Here is a 22,119-nt window from a genome sequence, read left to right as displayed (position 1 = left end):
ATTCGGATAGAGTCGGGGTGACTGAGTAGACCATTTAAAGACTGGATACTCTTCCTGGTGCCTTAGTTTCTTTAGTTTCAGTTGAAGAAAAAGGCAGCAGCATTTGTAAATATGAAGATATATTTTATTATCTCATGTTATTTTATTATTTTAATTTAGGTTGTTTCTTCATTAATAAGGCAATGATTCCTCTGAAACAAAATCAGTTGTTGTAACATCATTACTCTTTGTAAAATATAGTATTAAATCTTTGTTACAGAGACACATCAATCTTAACTTTCATCAATTCAAAAATATAATGCTGATGTTTTGTGAAATCAAATCTGAATATTATCAGAATGGAAAATGGAGATGATATTGTGTTTCTTTAAAAATAGTAAAGTTTGCAATAGTTGGAATTAATTTTCTGAAATGACGATATTGACAACAAATCAAAAATAAAGAAATAAATAAACTACTATGTGGAAACAAGACTAATTAGCCATTTAGAGAAAGACAAACTCGTTGCCCTTCATATTCAGTTGTACCAGCTGCTTTCATGCCTATAGTTTAGAAAGTATAGATTTCTTCATCTTGGCAGATAACAGGAAAACATTTGGCATTTGCCAATTAATTTTCTTCTATTTATTTGATTTGATTTAGGAATTATTGTGAACAGCTTAGTGAGAGCTGATTTAATCAAAAGTTGTTATTAAAGAGTACTCTGAGATTCTTCTCCAACTCTGCTAATATGTTATTTTCTTTACTGGACCGTCTTTTCTCTTTTAGAGTTAACTGGATATAATTCTTTGTAGATGAATTGTAGAAGAATGAGTAGTGAATAGGCCATTGAAAATTCATATTTATTTAGCAAAACTTTTCATAACTACATTTTTCTTTTAGTTTGCAAGTACACTGTCCATGAGCGATGTGTCTCAAGAGCACCAGCATCTTGTATCAAAACATATGTGAAATCAAAAAAGAATACTGAAGTAAGCTGACATTCATGTCTGTGGAATTCTTCTGTGCCTCTGTATATCTGTGTGCTTGTATATACAGTATATAACAATTTAGCATTCCTTCAAAGGAGCAAAAGACCCATGTTTTAAAAATAAGACCAGAATTCTGAAAGCTAATCTGCTGCACAGAAAGTCAAATTTAGGGGGGAAAAATCCAGATTTGTCATCTCTGTGTTGCTGATTCAATATATTCAAGGCACCTGCAACTGTAATTTACTTATATATGTATGGCAAGTTATATTTGTATAGGAATATATAAGTTATGTATGCCAAATATAGATTTGATAGCTTTTTAAGTAGCTATATAACATTCTCTATGAGCTTTTGCACTAATCTAATACATGTCATTGAAGTTTCCATGATGATTTCATTACTTAACATTCCTGGAGATTTGGGGTTAATTCTCATGCTTCCATAACTCTGACAGTCACATATAGCAGCATTCATTTTTTTATAATGATGTTTCATCTCATCTCCACCCCTCAGCTGAGGCAGCTTAAAAAAGCCCTTTACTCTTCTTGGGTTAAAACTGTTTTCAATCTTCTTCTGACATAAACTTGTTATAGATGTTATTTAGCATGCTTCATCATCAATGATGTGATTGCATTCAGGAGCTAGAGTATACCTGGTTTCTGTTGGTCACTTTCAACTTCACTTTCTACTCTTCCAGTCTCTGGACATTGACCACTATGTGCATTTGGTTTGGGCTGCAGGAGATGCTGGGTGCCAGGCTTCTACAGAGTATCTGTCTGCTTAATATCTGACCAGTGCTTTTTGAAGTGCTTGCTAGATCTTGTAATTTCCCTCCTTATATACAACAATTTAGCATTCCTTCAAGAGAGCACAAGACCCATGTTTTAAAAATAAGACCAGAACTCTGAAAGCTAATCTTCTGCTGCACAGAAAGTCAACTGACTAGGAAAAAAATCCAGATTTGTCAACTCTGTCACCAGTGACTGCATTACATTTTTCTGCTGATAAAGGAATTTTGTGTGGCTTCTACTTTTTACTATTTTATTATTCTGGTGGAGGACAAAGGCTACAACTTTTTGCCTACTCCAGAAATTAGTTCTTGGTGCTGCCATTTCTCCTGTTCTGTTATACAACTTGGTTGTAGTGGCACTCTTCTTTTCCATAATCGTGACTTGTCAGCCTGCTATTTTTGGACATGAATTTCGTCATTATTCTGAACCTGTATTCAGAACTAGCCCAGATGCAAGTACAATCTATGTACTTGATACCTAATAGTGTGGCAACTTGATTGCGTGACTATGCCAGTTATTCTAAATACTTACGTATGATTGCCAAATCTGTATACTACCTTATGTTATGGAGAGCATTGGTGATTGTTTTCTTCATCAGCAAGTGATGTTTGATGGAAGAGAAAATAAATCCACAAATTACATTTATTAAGTTGTTGCATGTTAAACTAATAAGGGCAACCCCAGCCTCAATGATCAGCAATGATCATTCAACATATGTTTATGTCAGCTCATGGTGTGGACAGTTACACTTAATGCAGCTATCTGGATGTGCCCTTGGACATTCTTGCTCAAGATGCCTTCCTAGGAATAGTTCTGATAGCCAGTTTGAGATTTCTTTATATCCCATGCATATTGAAATACAAGTCTAGATTTTGTATTTTTATCTGAACAAATTGATAAATATCTGAAAGTATGGACCTCTAAAGGCATTAGAATTGGAATTCCCAGAATTGCTAGTTTGCATGTTTTTTGAGGAATTACTGTACATATTACTGAAAAATACAGATTGAAGAATACAAGCCGCAATGGTATCTACTTTGTAATAAAAAAGAAGAAATACTTTTCTGCTGCTATTGGGGAAGCAATGTTGTCTAAAACAAGGTCCCAGCCCATTGGTCGTGGGCCACGGCCTACTGGCCATCGGGCCATGGGCCATGGGCTCTCAACCTCACTCGCTCTAGTGCCCATGGACCCATTTGTGCATGCAGCAGGGCTAGCGGTGGTGGCTAGCACTTGAGCACTTGCACAAATGGGGCCATTAGTGCATGCATGGATTACACAGCCCATTTGGGCTAGTGGCAGCTAGTATTGTGCACATACGCAAACGGGGCTGCTTGCACCGTGCAGGTTGCACGGCCCATTTGCACATGCACACGGGGCTAGCAACGGTAGCTAGTGCCTGCACGCCTACACAAACAAGGCCACTAGCACTGTGTGGGTGCACATGGCACCATTTATACAGGTGCACACACCTGTATAAATGGCTACTCCTTTTCTGTCCGGACCGTCAGCATGAAAAGTTTGGTGACCTCTGGTCTACAACATCAATTTAAAGTTCTTACTTAACTCTTTTACACTTTAAACATTACAGGATAGCTGAAGTATAGAATCCTTTAAAAAAAAAGTATTCAAGGTAATTTTTTTGGAGCTGTTATTCATGAGACCCATTTTGGGAAAGATGAATGAGAAAATCCTCAGGATTAATAATTTTATCTGGAAAATGTTTTCTTCAAACATAGTGGAAAGCAAATGAGAGCTCTACTATTTAGTAAGGTGTATTGGGTTTTTTTTTTACTTTTTAAACACTTTAACACCTGGATATTCATCTGCTGTTTATTTCAGTGCATTAACTATTGAACGTCATAATATTTCTTTATCTGGCAGTAGTTTAATTGGTACAAATTGGGTAAAAATAATTTCCTTTGTCTTTTTCTAGATTATGCATCACTTTTGGGTGGAAGGAAATTGTCCAACAAAATGTGATAAATGTCATAAAACTATTAAATGTTACCAAGGATTGACTGGGTTACATTGTGTATGGTGCCAAACCACAGTAAGTATTAGCAGTAATACCAATAATAGCGATAGTGAAAGTTGAGATATTATAGCATTGTATCTAGCTACCGCTATTAAAAACAATTTAAGTGATATTCTAATAGTGGCAACAAATAGAACTGATAAATAAACAAATAAACATCCATAAATGTTATCACCAAAATAAAAATAGTAAATAGTAAAAAAAATTGCATATGTACAATCGTAAGATGACACAAATTCTTTATGACAATGACATTTAAAAAATGGAGCAACCTTGGTTTGTTGCTAAGGTGAGTCTTAATTCATTTGGATTTTTAAAAATTGACTTTAACAGGTGACTTTCTCATTTGCACACACAAAAAGGGCTCTAAGACTGCTTTAATCATCCATAGTTATAATAAATACATATCTAGAAGACAAAAATAAAGTACGAATAAAATACAGAAATCAAACAGTAACACATAACCAAATGTCAAACAAAATACATAGCATTCCTGCACCCTAAAATAATATTTTCAAACAAATCTAATACTTGCCATTTCCACATCAGAATAAATGCACAAAGGCAGCACAGGTTAAAAACCTACATGTCCTATTTGCCTCATGGATCCCAAGGTAATTTTTTGGAGATATCCAAGATGATCTCTACTGGAATATATATATTCTTTTCTTAATATAAAATAGAAATAGAAAAAAGACTAAAAAAAGAGGAAAAGGAAAAGGGATAGAGAAGGTAAATAAAAAATAAATAAAAAAGAAACAAGAAGCAGTGACTTCATACTTTTTTAGTGCAGTAAGTTATACCAAATAGTAATTACTAGCCATTTCTATAACAGTATTGTCAAAACCCAAAGCAAACATTTCATTCCCCGCCCTCTTTCACACAGAAAGTCCAGAAGCAAGTAACCACAAAACTATTTACATTCTTGTCCCTAGGCTGTTCACATTCTTGTCCCTAACTAGTGCAGATAACTTTGCCATTTCTGCCATCTACTAAAATATTTCAAAATACATCACTGGATTTCCGCTCTTCATTATTATTTTTTATTAAGAATCCTTTTGAAGCCCAGACAATATTTATAGTTTTTTGTAGAAATAAATATTGTATGAGAACCTGGTGGTCAATGCCTTGGACTAAGAATAATAAATAAAAATAATTAAAATATATGTTTTTTTTATAAATTAGGAAGAAAACATTCAAAGGATTTTCTGAAAAAATAAAAAATACATCCTAAGTACTTGGGATACAAACACTAATTGCAGTTACATATTCTTCATGAGATAATCCATGTGTTTCTGTAATGTTATTCTATGATATTGTTATGCACTCTGTAATCTAATGTTAAACAACTCCTTTTACATCTTACTTGTTTTCTCAAAGATCAGTACTGCCTAATAAGAGATTAAGCTGTTGATAGCATACTACTAAGTAGAAGAACTGTTAATTATCACCTCATATGTAACGATGCTTCAATTGGATGGTACATGACTTAATGTACCTTCATTATGGTAAATGTGGTTTCACTATTACAAATGAGAATTAACATAAAAATGTTTTAGATTATAGGACAACCCAAATAAAACTTTGGTACTTGAGGAGAAAAAAAATGCTATACTTCTTTTCTGTTGCTAGGAAACTGCCAGAAAAAGTATTTTTGCAGGAATGATTAATGTATACAGGGGTGTTATTAGTTGCCAATCATTTTCAAATTCAAAAATATAGCAGTCAAATTATCTTTTGCTAGATCTCTGTCTAAAGAATATGTAATTGGCAAAAGGTGCATATTTCATATTAAAACTAATATATCATAAGTTTGATATATCAATCTCGTATCATAAACATGGATAAATTATCCAAAGAAAATTAAATCATTCATTCAAACCAGAGAATAGTGATTTATGGAACAGCTGCTAGACAACATATTTTACTGTATTGAGGAAGATCACCTGTTAAAGCAAATACTTATGTGCTCCCTATTAACTATGTTGTACAAATGAGAAACATCCAATTTGTATGCCTAATTTGTTAGGATATTTCCCAGTAATTAAAACCGGCATATCTGATAGCAAAAAATATTGATATAAAACTATGCTAATTAATGGCAAATGAACCCAGAGGCTAAATTATCCACCTCTTGTTAGTCAACAATTATTTATTTCCCAATCATTTTATTTGGATATTAATGTGGTAGACATTTAATGCTATTATAGTTCACTTTTATATTATTTATTTATTTATTTGTTTGTTTATTTATTTATTTTATTACTTTATTATAAATATTTCTACATCCCTAAAACAAAATGACAATATAGAACATTAAAAATAATAAAATATCCACACTATAAATACAATAAAATCAATGAAACTTCATACATTAGAAGGAAAGCCCAAACAACATTATATATGATCAAAAGTTGTCAAAAGGTTTGTTTCCAATTTCCTTATATATATAACATATTTAAACATTTTATAATGCATTTCTCTATTTACTCAATTTAAGTGAATAGTATTTGACTTTTTTCAGATAAGTGAGTTTACTATATGCACTACTTCAGTCATAATTTCATTTGATTTATGCAGGCTTTACTTCTGAATAGACATTTTTAGGATTATTGTAAGATTGCAGTTTTTTTAAAAAAAAATCAAAGGTTTAATTATGGGACTACTTCTTCATTAAACATGTTTAAGATGTGCTAATAGCATTTGTTTACTTGTCTTTAATCAACAATAAATTCTGAAAGTTTTATTTTTTTCCTATTGATTTAAACTAGGATATGGAAATATTATTGTATAAACCATTGCATATCCAGAAGATCTATAAATGCTGTTTCCTCACTCCTTTCTCTGTATATCTGTGTATGTGTAACAATGTTTGTGTACACAAAATTTAATCCAGTTGGCTGATGAAAAATGTGGGACTGGCAGCAATCTCATCCCGTCTGTGAGTTATTTATTCACAAGGGTGATAGCATTAGCTATACACGTAAAACAAAATATTACTTCTAACATGTTACCATCAGCAGCAACAGCAACAACAGTTACAAAAATGACTGTTATTGAGAAAAAGCTCAAATTCTTATCTCGAAAGCAATTACTAGAATGCAAGGGGATTATTTTTTTTGGGCTTCACCCTTCCATCCTTCTAAGATTGGTAAAATGAGTACCCAGGTTGTTGGGAACAATATGCTGACATTTGTATATTGCTCAAAGAGTGGAGCAGTATATAAGTACTATTGCTTTTATAGAAGGCATGTGGATTCTGTTTGAGTAGCAGCTTTTTTTCAGTTTGTTACAATAGATAAAAAATCCTTTGCTTTAATCATCACAACCAGCTAACCAGAGATTAGCATGGTAGGATAAGAATAGGTGTCTCTTAGCCATAAAAACTCACTAGTCACTTTGTTTTCTGTCATTCCAATGTATCTCATAGATTTGTCCTTGTGTTAAATGAACTAACCCTATGTAAATTGACTACAGCTTCTATACAAAAAGATAGATTATGCAGAAATACATACACTCCAACAAATGATATAGAAAATATAAGAAAACATAGAATAGGATGTAACTCTTTTAGTGTTATGTCATCAACTGTTTGTTAACAACGGCCTTTAAAGAAGCCAACTTTATAACCTTCCTTTATCAGTTATATTATAATTATAAAAATAAAACATAGATTTCTGTGATTGTTGCATTTGTTTGATTGTTGATTGTTATAATAATAATAATAAAGTTGGAAGGGACCTTGGAGGTCATCGAGTCCAACCCCCTGCTCAGGCAGGAACCCTACACCATTTCAGACAAATGGCTGTCCTGTCTCTTCTTAAAAACTTCCAGTGTTGGAGCATTCACCGCTTCTGGAAGCAGGTTGTTCCATTGGTTAATCGTTCTATCAGGAAGTTTCTCCTTAGTTCTAAGTTGCTTCTTTCCTTGATCAGTTTCCACCCGTTGCTTCTCGTCCTGCCTTCAGGCGCCTTGGAGAATAGCTTGACTCCCTCTTCTTTGTGGCAGCCCCTGAGACATTGGAACACTGCTATCATGTCCCCCCTCGTCCTTCTCTTCGTTAAACTAGACATACCCAATTCCAGCAACCATTCCTTATATGTTTTATCTTCCAGTCCCCTAATCATCTTCTAACATATCATGTTCTAACCTATCATGTTGCGCTTATATTTTTATAAACCAGAATTGATTTGTGAAGATTGATGAAAACTACACCATACAGTTTTACTAGTAATAGATAAATATTAACAAAATAGTGGTTCACCAGCAGTGGAAATTACAACATATGAAAAATAAATTAATGTACATTCTAATCTTGTTTTAGCCATATTTAAATTCATTAATGTTTAATCCATAGTGATATTTTTATCTCTTTTTTTTTGTTACAGCTACATAATAAGTGTGCTTCACATCTAAAGCCTGAATGTGATTGTGGCATTCTGAAGGATCACATTCTACCTCCCACCTCAATCTGTCCAGTAGTACTGGTAAACTGTTCTTGTACATTCTAACATATCATATTGCGTTTATATCTTTATAAACCAGAATTGATTTGTGAAGATTGATGAAAACTACACCATACACTTTTACTAGTAATAGATAAATATTAACAAAATAGTGGTTCACCAGCAGTGGAAATTACAACATATGAAAAATAAATTAATGTTCTTTTCATACATCACTGTCATAGTAGCCTTTCAAATGCTTTTTTTAATCCCTAAATACTCTTCTGACTATACTATCAAAATTAATCAAACATTGAGAATTAGAGGCATTTGTTTTTTTGCAAGTCAAGTAATTCTTTCCCAAAAGGAAACAAAATTAAGAAATTTCATTAAATAGTCTTGTCTGTTTTTGTGATGGGGCCATATCTGAATTTTGCTCATTATGGTCATTAGATATGAAAACAAACAAAACAGTAACAAATGTATAATGCAAACCCACAAAAAGAATGTCTGCTCTGTGAAAATAAAGCCTACTGTGCTTTCACTACTTAAATTTAACAGCCATTTTAAAAGCAAAATATTTATATATCTTTTGTCATTTATGGAACCAGCTTCCCAAAATATTTAAATTTCTAAAATTTTATTTTGTTTGGAGTTGACATTAATACTGAGGACTCAGATGTCAACCAGGATCATTCTAGAATAATGACATTGTCCTTGCAGCAAGCAATTTATCCACATTATGTCTTTTATGTTGCTATTTAAAACAATAAATTTCACTTTCTACAAAATAATTATTCAGTGCAATGTATGTTGTGATCAGTGCTACAAAGGTTTTTCCATATCAGAATACACAAAGAGAGAAGATATTAGAATTTAATCTTAAATCTTTAAATCAAGACTTAAAGAAATCACCATGAAAAACACAGCAAATTGATGGCTATAGTTGCTTGGCCTGCAATGAAGTATAAATCCTTCTTTTGCATTTTGTAAATGACACTTTATACTGTTACACTTAAGTCATGTCAATGTAATTAGTATAAAATCCATGGATAAAGTATAGATAATTCTCGATTTACAACCACAATTGAGCCTCAAATTTCTGCTGCTGAGACATTTGTTAAGTAGCTTTTGCCTCATTTTATGACCTTTCTTGTTATAGTTGTTAAGTGAATCACTGCAGTTGTTAAATTAGTAACATGGTTGCTAAGTGAATCTGGCTTGCCCATTGATTTTGCTTGTCAGGTTACAAAAGTTGATCACATGACCCTGGAACACTGCAACTGTCATAAATAGTTGCCAATCTTCTGAATTTTGATCATATGACTACAGGGGTTGCTGCATTATCATTAGTGTGATAAATGGTCATAAATTACTTTTTCAGTGCCATTGTAATTTTGAATAGTCATTAAACAATCTGTTATAAGTAGAGGACTATTGTAAATATAATTTGTAGATGTATAACCCTAAATCTATGGGATTAGATTTAGAAGCTTGCTTTAAATGGGCAAATAAAAAACTGAAGAAGCTCTTTGGATGAGAAGCAAAATGTCTTCAAGGAAAAACAAAGAAAGTCCAGTTGCCTCTTGCTTAAACTAATGTAATCCAATCACAGCCAGGATCTCTGCAAATATAAGAACACAGGTATTCTGAGTACAGCATATAATTGCATGGCAACAAATTTGATTTAAGAATGGTAATCATGGGGAGATAAAAGAATTTACTAAGATTCTGTATCCATCTATCAGGTTATGCTGCTATCCTAAAATAATTAATTGAAGTCTGATGGAGTACTTAATTGGAGATATTGATAAGTCACTTGTCTCAGTTGCATAGAATTCAATTGGCTAAACAACTATAACCAAATATATTCTTTGAAGCTTATGATATCCCCTTCCATATGGAAATCAGAATTAAGATGCCTTGAATATCAGTGCCTGGTATTAAAGCTAATAGGAATTTATTCCAAAGACCGGATTCTTTTGGGAGCAAAAATCAGTCTTAATTATGTGATAAATTATTCTGTATTTTTGGAATAGCATATTATTTAGCAATAGTATATAATGCTTAACATTAGGAAACACGTCTTCACCAAATGGAAATATGAAATTTTGAATAAATGAGCAAAGCTGCATAATATACACTTGCCAGGTTTTTAACTTCACTACGGAATATCAAACTAGCTTTTTTTGTTTTCTGTCACATATATTTAAGTGAACAGTGAACAGTTAAAATGTGCTCATTTTAAGTATGACGATTTTAAATTTTATGGGTTTTTTTTAAAGTACAAGAAATATATATTATGCATTGTTGCTATGCAGTTCTCTTGTGGTCTTGATCCTTCATATTCAAGATGTGTGTGTAGATCATACAGCCAATATGGTTATGTTATATCCTATAGCATAAATTAATTCAGGTCACAGATACAACAGTGCTCTGCTCAACCATATAGCTAGTGGTGCAAATACTGAGGAAAATTTTACAAAAAGCTCTGTAAAAAATAGAAAAGTGATGTTACTCCTAGACTGATTCATAATAACTAGTATAGCATTCACTACACCTCCTCTTTGCAAAGTAAGCGGATGTCATCTGGACATAGGTAATGATGTCATTATTAAATGGGTTCCTGTCAAAGCTCTTTGAGGAATCTTCTTCAGAGGAAAAGGGGGAAACCTTTTTTATGTTACAGAAGAAAACCATAGAGTCAAAAAAAAAAAAAAGGAAAGGAAAGGAAAAGAAAAGAAAAGAAAAGAAAAAATCTCACTCTAAGATATGACCAGGACAACATCATTTCCAACATGTTCCAAACCTGTAGATCAGACAATCGCTCCACAATGATGGCATTGTTGCAGGATAATGCAGTAATAGTGCAGAAGTGCAAGGATTCAATCGTAGTCTCTTTGACAATAAAGACTTGTTTAGAGTCATATTTTTTCCTGACAAAGTTACATTCTATAATGTATTGAGTTAAATTATGGAACAGGTTGCTGAGATCTGTGCAGGAACAGTTAGCAGACCAGTGGCCTGCTAGCCAGACTTGCTGTCTACAAGACTGTTTATTATGCATTTGAGCTGGAGAATACTATGCTCTCATTGGCTGATGCTGCCCAGAGTTGAATGTATAAATAGGGGTGGATCAATGCTTGTTAGTTTCTGTTTTGACCTTCAATAAAGAAGTACTTGTTTCTATTACTGCCTGTTCAATGCTGAACCAAGCAGAAAACAGAACACATTCCATTAAGGGTTAATCAACTGAGTTCAAGTGCAGTCTTTTGCATTAAAAAAAATCTTGATTAAAAAAAATGTTGTGGAACATGTATTGTAGTCTTCCATGTGTGAAGCCTACAAGGTTTCAGTATATAAGTCCTAAACATTATTCTAGCCTCTTCCTTGAACTCCTGACCTTTAGCTTACTTCTTTACTATTGTTTCAACTGCTTCATTAAATCTGTAGTGTTTGCCTCTGTTGTTTTAAACTCCAGACTAGGATTCATCTTGATGTTTCTGTTCACTCTAAGTGATGTTTGAATCCCTGACTATGATTTGCAGACATTCCATTTGAGTTACACATTTCAGACCAAACAACATCTTTCTCCTAGGTCTGATGTTGTGCATAATGTTATAGCACCATAATTTCAAAAGAAATTCCTTGTTTTCTGAGTTGCTGCAGGACATGAAATGAGTAAAGAGAAACTAGTGTGATGGTAAAGAAATTTGAAGTATGAATTCCATCAGTCGCAGATGGATAACCATATTTGAAAGTATACTGTGGTGTTAAACATGATAAAGTATTCTTACTACACTTGCCAATTCATATCTAGGGGCTCATTTCAGATACCCACTCCCTACTCAGTAAATGGAATGAAGAATCTTCTATATGATACTGTGATATATGTGTGAGTTATTTTGCAGATAAAATCTTTTGCTTGACCCAAATTGGATAGACACTTGAAATAAGATCAGGATCTTTTTTTGTATTAAACTTCTGGAGACCAAGGATGTAAATAGAATTAATCTATCTATATCCTTGGTCCATGCCCTACCTAATTTTAATTTTGTGGTGGCAGCGATACACATATGCCTTTGGGTCAAAATTGAGGTAGGTTCTGGTTAAATTATATCTCCTTCAGATTGGCAGCAAGGGTTATAGTCTGAGGCTATGAATTACAGTTTATCTGTTCTTTCCTAGACAGACAGTTCCAATCAGTTTGTTTGAGGAAAAGAGCAGTTGAATGATTTTTACTCCAGTATGAGCCCCCAAGGGGGCCATGTTACTTAGGATCTCTTTGAAGCCATTGAGAGAAGTCAGTGATTTTGTATGATATATCATCAATATGGTCAGGATACCTATCTATTTTGTTAGCCCAAGTCAGGCCAGGGATGCAATGGAAATCCTGGTCTGGTGTCTTTTTTTAAAAAAAAAGCTCCATAGTCATCAGACACCAGGTTTAATCCCACCAAGAGAAAGTTGCTAGTGATAGTTCTGACTTGATCATGGTTTCCAGCTTTCTTTTGGATGAGATCCAAGGTCCTCCCAGGTTCATGATCCATACTAAAGTGAATATGTTATTTGCAACCCATTTTCATCAAATCTGCCAGGCAACAATTACATACATAGAATATTGTAACATAGTGTATACAGGCTTGAAGATTATTTTCTTATTCAAAATGTGGCAGCCTATCTACTAATGAAGTATCAGGTTCAACACAGTTTTTTTTTAATACATTGGACTTTAGGGGCACTGGACTTGGCTTCAGGTATTACTTACAACTTTAAACTCGGCATGGTTTGACACCAAATTTGCATCAAACATCTTTTCAATCAGATTATGCCTCCTATTGTCAAAAATATGTGACTTCCTATATTCTGCAGAATCTGAGGGTCTGATGTGGGGAGATTGTGTGCTTTCTCATTGGTGTCCCATGATTTTGAATACCCAGCCACCTAAATATGTTTCAGCATGGTGCTTCAGTAGGGAAGATGTAAAACTGTGTAGATTAGTTAGATTGTGTTTGATTTTATTTTTATGCTTCCGTTAGAGAGTTTACCATATTTTACCCCACATATACAGTATATTATGATACTTGTGGTTGAAGTGAAATTATTTTCAGATATAAACTGCGCATGCAGATATCAAATGATACTTTTTTAATAATGTCAGATCCAGTTTATTGCTATCCACCTTTTATATCTGTAACATTTTAATTAATTTACAGAGATCAAATAAGAGTACATTGAGATTTGTTTCCTAATGAGGATGCACTTAGAAGAAAGGTTTTACATCTTTCTGATATCCTGTGGGTAATTATGTTCTAATTATATGGGAAGGGGGAACATGATAACTCAGTTCTGAAATTGTTCATTGGATCCAATTAATTGTATCCATAAAAGGATCACTTATAGCGAAGGTGACTGACAATATCTTTAAACTTTAATTCTATATTTTGTACTGCAGCAGAATTACATTCTAACAACATTAAAAGCAGAACATTGGCCTAAGATAAATAGGATTATTAATGAATACATACAGTATATGGCTCATTTTATATAACTGAATGCAACTGAAATGGACATTGATACAATATATGGATGTGTTCTTCATCACCTTTTTTCCCTTTTACAACTGCTCTGTCCTATTTGTCAATATAATCAATAATTCTTCAAAACAGAAAATTCAGAAAAACATTTTTTCCGAACATTGTTTTTCTAGTCAAAAGCTGACCAAGCTATGCAACTTTTATTAACTTCTTTGTTTGGACAAAGTTTAATACTAGAATGAGCCTAAAAGGATAGAGATTGAGCAATTAAACTGAATTTTACCCAGATTTATCAGTTCTGCTGGGCATAATTAACTAATATTTTGATACAGGTTATAATGGAATGATTTTCAATTCATATGTAACTGGAAGTGCAACATGAGCACTAATTTAGTGGTAGAACTTGGAGAAATGTTAAATTGAGACCTGATTCATATTTCTTAAGTGATAGTTGAACTGTGATTCAATGAAATAATCATGCACATGCCTATCATGTTCCTAAACTTTTCATTTTTTAGAAAATTCTATTTACAAGAATAAGACAATGAAAAGAAACATTTCCAAATAATTATGCCTAATATTTGGGGAAACAAAGAATAGAAAAACAAAGTAGTACAACTGTAGGCTTAAAAAGTAACAAAAATAGAGTTTATGTCACATACAACAATTAGTAACATAAAACTATAAAAATAACTGCTTGTGCTTTTACATGTCTTTTAGCTGTAAGCAATCTGAAGACATAAACGTGTACCAGTTGTACCCGTGACTCTTCTTTCTGACTAAAATGTTTAGAAACATTTGTACCTTAGTGTATCTATGTACCTTAGTGTATAAAAACCATTCTTTCACAGTACTTTAACAGAAATCATGATGAATTTGTGTGTATTCATGATGCTTTTATTCTTGCCCTGTTTTGGAACAATTGGAAAAGGGGTAGAGCAACCAATATAAGTTATCTTATGAGTGAATGGAACTTAGAGCTATTTTTTAGAAACTATTTGTATAAGAGTGGTTGGAATCCTTTTGGATAAAGCTGAGCAAACTGATTGGTATGCTTAAATTTTGGTAAATGTATTTGGACTTATAGTCCCCTTGAATAATATAGTTCTTTGATATGAGGCAGGATTGATTACCTGGGATGTATATGTTGATTTGCTGTCTAGTCCCTCAATACTTGAACAATATGTTATTCTAATATTATTTATGTCGAATTCCCTTTAAAAATAATATATTTTATGATTATTGTACTGTCTTCACTAAGTACACTAGTGGTCATACTCAACAATGAACTATTATTAGCCTAATCCTAATTTTTGTAGGTAATATTTAGAGCCACCTGTCTGTATAAAATATCTTGAACTCCAAATTGTCTTTAGATTTATTTTCCCAAAAACTCAGATGTAGATTCTTTTCAGACATTTGTAGATGGGTTAATTTTTTATGATGTAATCGTCTTTTCATCATCTTATTAATTTTATCCTAAGTTGCACATTGTTAAAAATAGTTTTATATAAATACATACAACAATAACAAGTAAGAAATAAACCTGTGTTATCATTCTGTAATTACTTAATATGTATGGAAAGAATCATACTGGAACTGCTTACTTGTTCAACAGATTGACTGCATATTCAGAATCCTTTACAAGAATGTTTTTAATTAGTTGTGTATGTTTTCACAGTTTTAAACTTGTAGCTGAAACTGTTTTTCTCCAACAGACTCTACCCCCTTTAGGAGTTTCACTTCCTGAGGTGCGTAATGTAAAAGTGTTCACAGATGCAAATGAAAGTTGTTTGGATGTTGTGATGCATTTTGGAACTTTAAAATCTTTGTTTATGGTTCAGATCAACTTCAGTCAGATTACTTTGCTTTATGTGTGCCAACATACATCAATGATAAAAGATTCAGAGTGGCCCCAAGAACATTTTTTGGTGATTCTCTCTCTCTCCGCATGAGAAAAAAAGTGAAGTAAATTAACAAGTTTCCTTCCTTCCTTCCTTCCTTCCTTCCTTCCTTCCTTCCTTCCTTCCTTCCTTCCTTCCTCCCTGCCTTCCTTTCTTCCTTTCTTTCTTTCTTTCTTTCTTTCTTTCTTTCTTTCTTTCTTTCTTTCTTTCTTTCTTTCTTTCTTTCTTTCTTTCTTTCTTTCTTCTCTGGATAGTCTTCATTGTTATACCTGAAGACAACAGATGAGCTTAAATAGGCTCAGGAAAAACTGTATGGGACTTAGCTATCCTTTCTAACATTTTGCTGCCATATATCTCACATTACAGACATTTGTTTAACTCTGCCTAAGAGTTGAATAGACTTTGATAGTAGAAAAAGAAAGCTAACTACTGTTGAATCTCAATAGTATTAGAGGTTGAAGTGAAAAATAGATAATAAAATGTTTGCATGATATAAAAGTGTCTTGAAGTCCAAGTTGTGCTCCAGTAATAAAAAGTAGGTAATAGGTTCAATAGTTGACAAAATCAACAAGAGACTTGTTTTAAAAATATATGACAATCTGTAGAATAATTAGAAAGGGTTAGTCCTCCAAGATTAAATCAGCAAGGATAGAACTCAGGAATTCAGTATTCCTTTGGGAATAAACAATATTTCTAAAAGTAGATGGAAGAACACAACAACTTATGTTTCTAGCCATCAATATATGCATTAGCTTTTCTGTGTTATATTGAGTAACTTTCACCCAGCAGTGGATGAATCCATGAGACAAAATGATTACAGCTGCATCAATCATTTTGTACATCCTAATAAAATAGTCATAACTAGAACATATATGCCACTCAGAAAATAAATGTCTGCATTTTTTCAGTGTCATTTATTTTCAATAAATGTCAACTTCACATACATTTAATATAAGTATATTGCACTATTACCCTGAGATTCTATTTAGTTCTTGCAGAAAATGCCAGATGTATAGTGAACTTTTAATTTCAAGATTTTGAAAGCATTGTAATTGCATCCTACAAACTTTTTCTTTGCATTTGTTCTAATCCTTTTTGAATGTTTTTTCAGTTAAAACTCAAAGCGAATCAAATTCTGTTTAGGTATAGAATTCAATAAGTTATTGGCAAATAACTTGAAACGAATTTCAAATTGTTGAAATAATTTAAAGTAACAACAATCTTAAAAAGGTAGTATATAGACTGAATCAAGATTGAATTAATATAATCCAATTATTTACTTTAATAAACCAAAAATTTATTCTTCATTATTTGGTGTAATATATTTAATATGCTATAGCTCTTTGCTTGCATTTGTACAATCTAACCTTTGGAATAAATAATTTTTGGACAATTAATTGGAGATAGAACTATTTCTTTATGCAGATTTCTATTTTCCTTTTGAAATAACAAAATAAAGTTCCTAGCTAAAATGAAACCTATTCAGATACTGCCCTAATTCTTGACCATGTTGAGAATTCTGAAAATTTTATATCCTAATCTTATGAAGCTGTCAAATTGAAAAAAGAAAAGCTCCAGTGTCGTCAATTTTTTCATTTTTTTGCATAACTAAATATATCTATCTATGAATTACCTGCATAACTTTCTCCAATATTCCTTGAGATGCACTGTAGGAAAAGTAAGTAATCCAGTCACACTTTTAGAATTTCCATTTCTGATATTTAATGATATATCAAAAGGTTCCAACTGGATTTTCACTTTAATAATATGAAAAATATATTTTACTATGTAGAGTATTGGGAAATAAGATCTTGAGATACAAATCTTGTTGAAATGAATGAGCAGATAGTTTCAGTGAAGATCTTTCTGCATTCTTTGGCATAAATACAAGCAAAGGAGAAAGTTTAGTTGAAACACAGCAAGCCTGACAGAAAGTTGGTCTGAAGACATGTTATTTGTACCATTTTCCTTTTTCTGACCAAACAGTGAACAATCTTTGAGAGGAAGAAGCATTGATTATTTAAAGGAATTTTGTGTGGAGAGATCTCTACCTGACAAGCATAGACATCACCTTCCTTTATATGGAATGTTAGTAATTTCACATTATAGGAGAATATTTGATTGAATGTAAATAGGATCTTTTCTACAAAACTGTTTTTGATGTAATAAGAATAGAATCTGTAATCTCATGTGACAATATGACCAATTGTGCATCCTGAAAGCTGCTTGGCTACATTTTAAAGCACTTAAATGAAGGAAAAACAATAAGCTTGCTTTTTACGAAGTAGTATATTTTGCTACTGACTTTTTTCTATTTTGCTAATGACTCTTTTCCTTTAAATTTAGAAAAAAAGGGTAATCACTGGAATAAAGAATTAAAAACTTCCCTTTCTGTATATTTTCTTCCATCCAATTGTGTCTGATTCTTGGAGACTGTATGGACAAAGTCCCTGCAGTTTTTTTGGTAAGCTTTTTTTCAGAAGTAGTTTGCCATTGCCTCGTTCCTAGGGCTGAGAAAAAGTGACCTGCCCAAAGTTACCATAATGGCTTCATGCCCAAGTCATGACTAAAACTCTTGGTGTCCCAGTTTCTAACCTGATGCCTTAACCACTAGACCAAATTGGCCAGTCCTAGAAAGAAGGAAAGAAATGGCAAACCATTTCTGATAAAAAAAATCTTGCCAAGAAAATTGCAGGGACTTGTGGCTATCTTTACAAATGTCACATTTCTATTAGAATTTATTTAGACATAGACTATATAGCTAGTTCACATGAATAAATTATAAACAGACTGTTCCGTACATTTTTATTAACTTTAGATTTTCTCTTGACAAAGCATGATCTTCTGCAATTTGTTGTCCTTTAGATCAGTTTGAGACTACTACTCCCGCATTCAGAGTTAGAACAGCTTGAAAATGTTGATCTGTAATCCCAAATTTATCGGTTGGATGATATTGCTTCAGCACAACAGACTATAGCAGCACAACAGCTGTTGCTATTACTTACCTGACAAAATCAATTCTTTTTCTTTATGTCTTCTTGCACCAATTTAAAAGCTGCAAATGGTTCACAATTACCACTTCTGTTCGTATTTCCCTGTATATTCAAAGAAAGAACTCCCTTATGTTCACATATGTATTCTTTGAATTTAACAATGTTATGAATTCTAACTTGGAAAATTTATAACACTGCTATTTTTGTGTTGATTATAATAGAAGTATTAGCAGCTTTTTGGGATTATATTTATAAATATAGTTTTAATAATAAACTGTATCAGAGAAAGATGGGGGAACAGAAGCTGACTGGGTAACTCTGTCTCAACCTCAGAATACATGTATCTACTAACCTGTACTGAACAGGCATAGTTGGTTGCAGACAATTACTTTCAACAAAGGCTCCATCCTGCAATTGATTGATTTAAGCTTAAAATAATAATTTGAATTAAATTTATGAACAGATGAACAGATGATTTTCAAATGTTGATTCTTATACTGGTAATGCTAGCAGAGGAAATGAAAACAGTCATTTCATGTGTAACTATGAGAATGGCTCTAATGCAGCATTCTTGCTTTTGCAGAACAACACCATTGCTGCGTACTGTATTTACTGGGATTGCTTTAACTTCAAATAACAATTCAATTTAGTGGTGGTATTGTTAATAATCACTTGGCTTCCAGATCATAACTTGGTAATAATGCACAGTATATTTACCTGCAGTATGCCACTCTATGGTATTACTATATTTCATCTCTTTTTGAAAAAAAGAAAAAAAAGAGGCAAACAAAGTCATTACTAAAAGCCAACATGGGTTTGTCAAAAACAGATCATGCCAGACAAATCTTATTGCATTCTTTGACCAAGTGACAAAATTAGTGGATCAGAGGAATGCTGTGGATATAATTTACTTGGACTTCAGTAAGGCATTTGATAAAGTAGATCACAACCTACTACTTGATAAGATAGAAAAATGTGGGTTAGACAACATCACCAGCAGATGGATCCGTAGCTGGCTGACCGGCCGTACACAGCATGTGGTCCTCAATGGAACCACATCTACATGGAGGGAAGTGTGTAGTGGGGTGCCCCATGGCTCTGTTCTGGGCCCAGTGCTCTTCAACCTCTTCATCAATGATTTGGACGAGGGGATAGATGGGGAAATCATCAAATTTGCAGATGACACCAAGCTGGCAGGAATAGCCAACACGTCAGAAGATAGGCTTAAGATACAGAAGGATCTAGACAGACTTGAACACTGGGCGCTATCTAACAAAATGAAATTCAATGGTGAAAAAAGCAAGGTTCTACATTTAGGCAAGAAAAACCAAATGTACAGATATAATATAGGGCAGTGGTGGTGAACCTATGGCACGGGTGCCAGAGGCGGCACTCAGAGCCCTCTCTGTGGGCACATGTGCCGTTGCCCCAGCCTTGCCTCCCCCCATGACCCCCTCCTCACCAGCAACCCCCCTGGAGGAGAGTTTCCCCCGAGCATGGCCCACGCGGAGCAGTGCAGCCAAGGACATGGCAGCCAGGCAGCGTAGACAAGACTCTGCCCTCATACCCCAACACCCACAGTTGATGCTGAAGGGTGTGGGCAGAGGGTGTGCTCCCATAGTGCTGCTGGGCTGCCTGGGCGATCTGCGGTGGGCCCTGGAGGCGGTGAGTGGCCCTGCGGCCAGGCAGGGTGGCATAGAGTGGGGAAGGGGCAGGGGGTGGAGCAGGATGGGGGAAGGGGTGGGGCAAGGGTAAGGCCAGTTTTTGGGCACTCAGTCTCTAAAAGGTTCACCATCACTGGTATAGGGGGTACCTTGCTCAATAGTAGTAACTGTGAGATGGACCTTGGAGTCCTAGTGGACAATCACTTAAATATGAGCCAGCAGTGTGCTGCAGGTGCCAAAAAGGCCAACACAGTGCTAAGCTGCATTAACAGAGGGATAGAATCAAGATCACGTGAAGTATTAATATCACTTTATAATGCCTTGGTAAGGCCACACTTGGAATACTGCATCCAGTTTTGGGCACCACGATGTAAAAAAGATGTTGAGACTCTAGAAAGAGTATAGAGAAGAGCAACAAAGATGATTAGGGGACTAGAGACTAAAGCATATAAGGAACAGCTGCTGGAATTGGGTATGTCTAGTTTAATGAAGAGAAGGACGAGGGGGGACATGATAGCAGTGTTCCAGTATCTCAGGGGCTGCCACAAAGAAGAGGGAGTGAAGCTATTTTCCAAGGCGCCTGCAGGCAGGACAAGAAGCAGTGGATAGAAACTAACCAAGGAGAGAAGCAACCTAGAACTAAGGAGAAACTTTCTGACAGTTAGAACAATTAACCAGTGGAACAACCTGCCTCCAGAAGTGGTGAATGCTCCAACACTGGGAGTTTTTAAGAAGAGACTGGACGGCCATTTGTCTGAAATGGTATAAAAATGGTTTCCTGCCTGAACAGGGGATTGGATCAGATGACCTCCAAGCTTCCTTCCAACTTTATTATTATTATTATTATTATTATTATTATTATTATTATTATTATTATTATTATTATTATTATTATTATTATTATTATTATTATTATTATTATTATTACTTTCTAGTTTTCTCCTGTTTCATAGCTTTGTTTTGGACTGTCTAGTGATTACAAATTATAGATATTTTAATAAAGAATTAAAATGAAGCACATTTTTTCCTATTGATGCATACATATTGTGCAGTTGTGTTGAGAATAAGAGGGACTTTAAACCAGCCACTCTCTCCTAGCATAGGTCTATTATAGAAATGAAATTTAAAAAGTCACCCAAGTGAGCTAGGGCAAACCCAAAAGAAAAGTCTGGATTTAAATCAGATAAATAATGTGCACCAATATTTACTTTGAAATGTTTTTTGCTGACACAACATGTTACTCAAAATATGTAATGTGATCATTTTTTTTATATGAGGAACATGATAAAATACAGTTATTACCACTGATACAACTGCTTTGTTCAAGTTTAGTTGCCAAGGTGGCAAGCAAATCTAAACTATCTCAGTTTACAAATAGAATATCATTTTTGAAAGCAACTGCTAATTATTCTAGATAGGCTAAAAATAAAAACCTGTTAGCATTGAGAGAAATTTTTTATATGCTTTTAGTTTAACTTCTCAATTATTTCAAATATATATATTTGGTACATACATACATACATACATACATACATACATACATATATATATATATATATATGTTTTCTGAGGTTTTCGCGGGTGTTTGTATGTAGGTCTTTGGTCATTCGGGTTCTCTCCCGCGTAAAATTGGAAGTGTCCTGGCGACGTTTCGACGAAGTCACATTCGTCATCTTCAGGCTGGTGTCTTCAGCTTCGTGCTTCTGGGAATAGTGTGCAATCGCAGCTGTTTCTTCCTTTTAACTGCCAGTGGGGTTTGAGCTGATTGGGTGGGAG

General features: G+C 33.8%; 1 protein-coding gene across 4 annotated transcripts in view; it reads left to right on the top strand.

Annotated features, from left to right (window-relative positions):
- Positions 1-22,119, top strand: part of LOC107288186 (diacylglycerol kinase beta) — a 285,137-nt gene that overhangs the window by 30,419 nt on the left and 232,599 nt on the right. For 2 of the 4 annotated variants that reach the window (XM_029284288.1, XM_015816772.1), the window contains 4 exons: positions 883-971; positions 3,699-3,815; positions 8,189-8,287; positions 15,501-15,533. In XM_029284288.1, the coding sequence (XP_029140121.1) occupies positions 883-971; positions 3,699-3,815; positions 8,189-8,287; positions 15,501-15,533 (338 nt within the window). The remainder of the gene's footprint in view (positions 1-882; positions 972-3,698; positions 3,816-8,188; positions 8,288-15,500; positions 15,534-22,119) is intronic. The other 2 variants (XM_029284290.1, XM_029284289.1) reach the window with 1 other exon arrangement.

This window comes from Protobothrops mucrosquamatus, unplaced genomic scaffold (genome assembly GCF_001527695.2).
Source record: "Protobothrops mucrosquamatus isolate PMUCROS unplaced genomic scaffold, P.Mucros_1.0 scaffold494, whole genome shotgun sequence".
Lineage (NCBI taxonomy): Eukaryota > Metazoa > Chordata > Lepidosauria > Squamata > Viperidae > Protobothrops > Protobothrops mucrosquamatus.
Note: the sequence above shows the minus strand (reverse complement) of the source record. Positions and strands in the feature narration are given on the sequence as shown.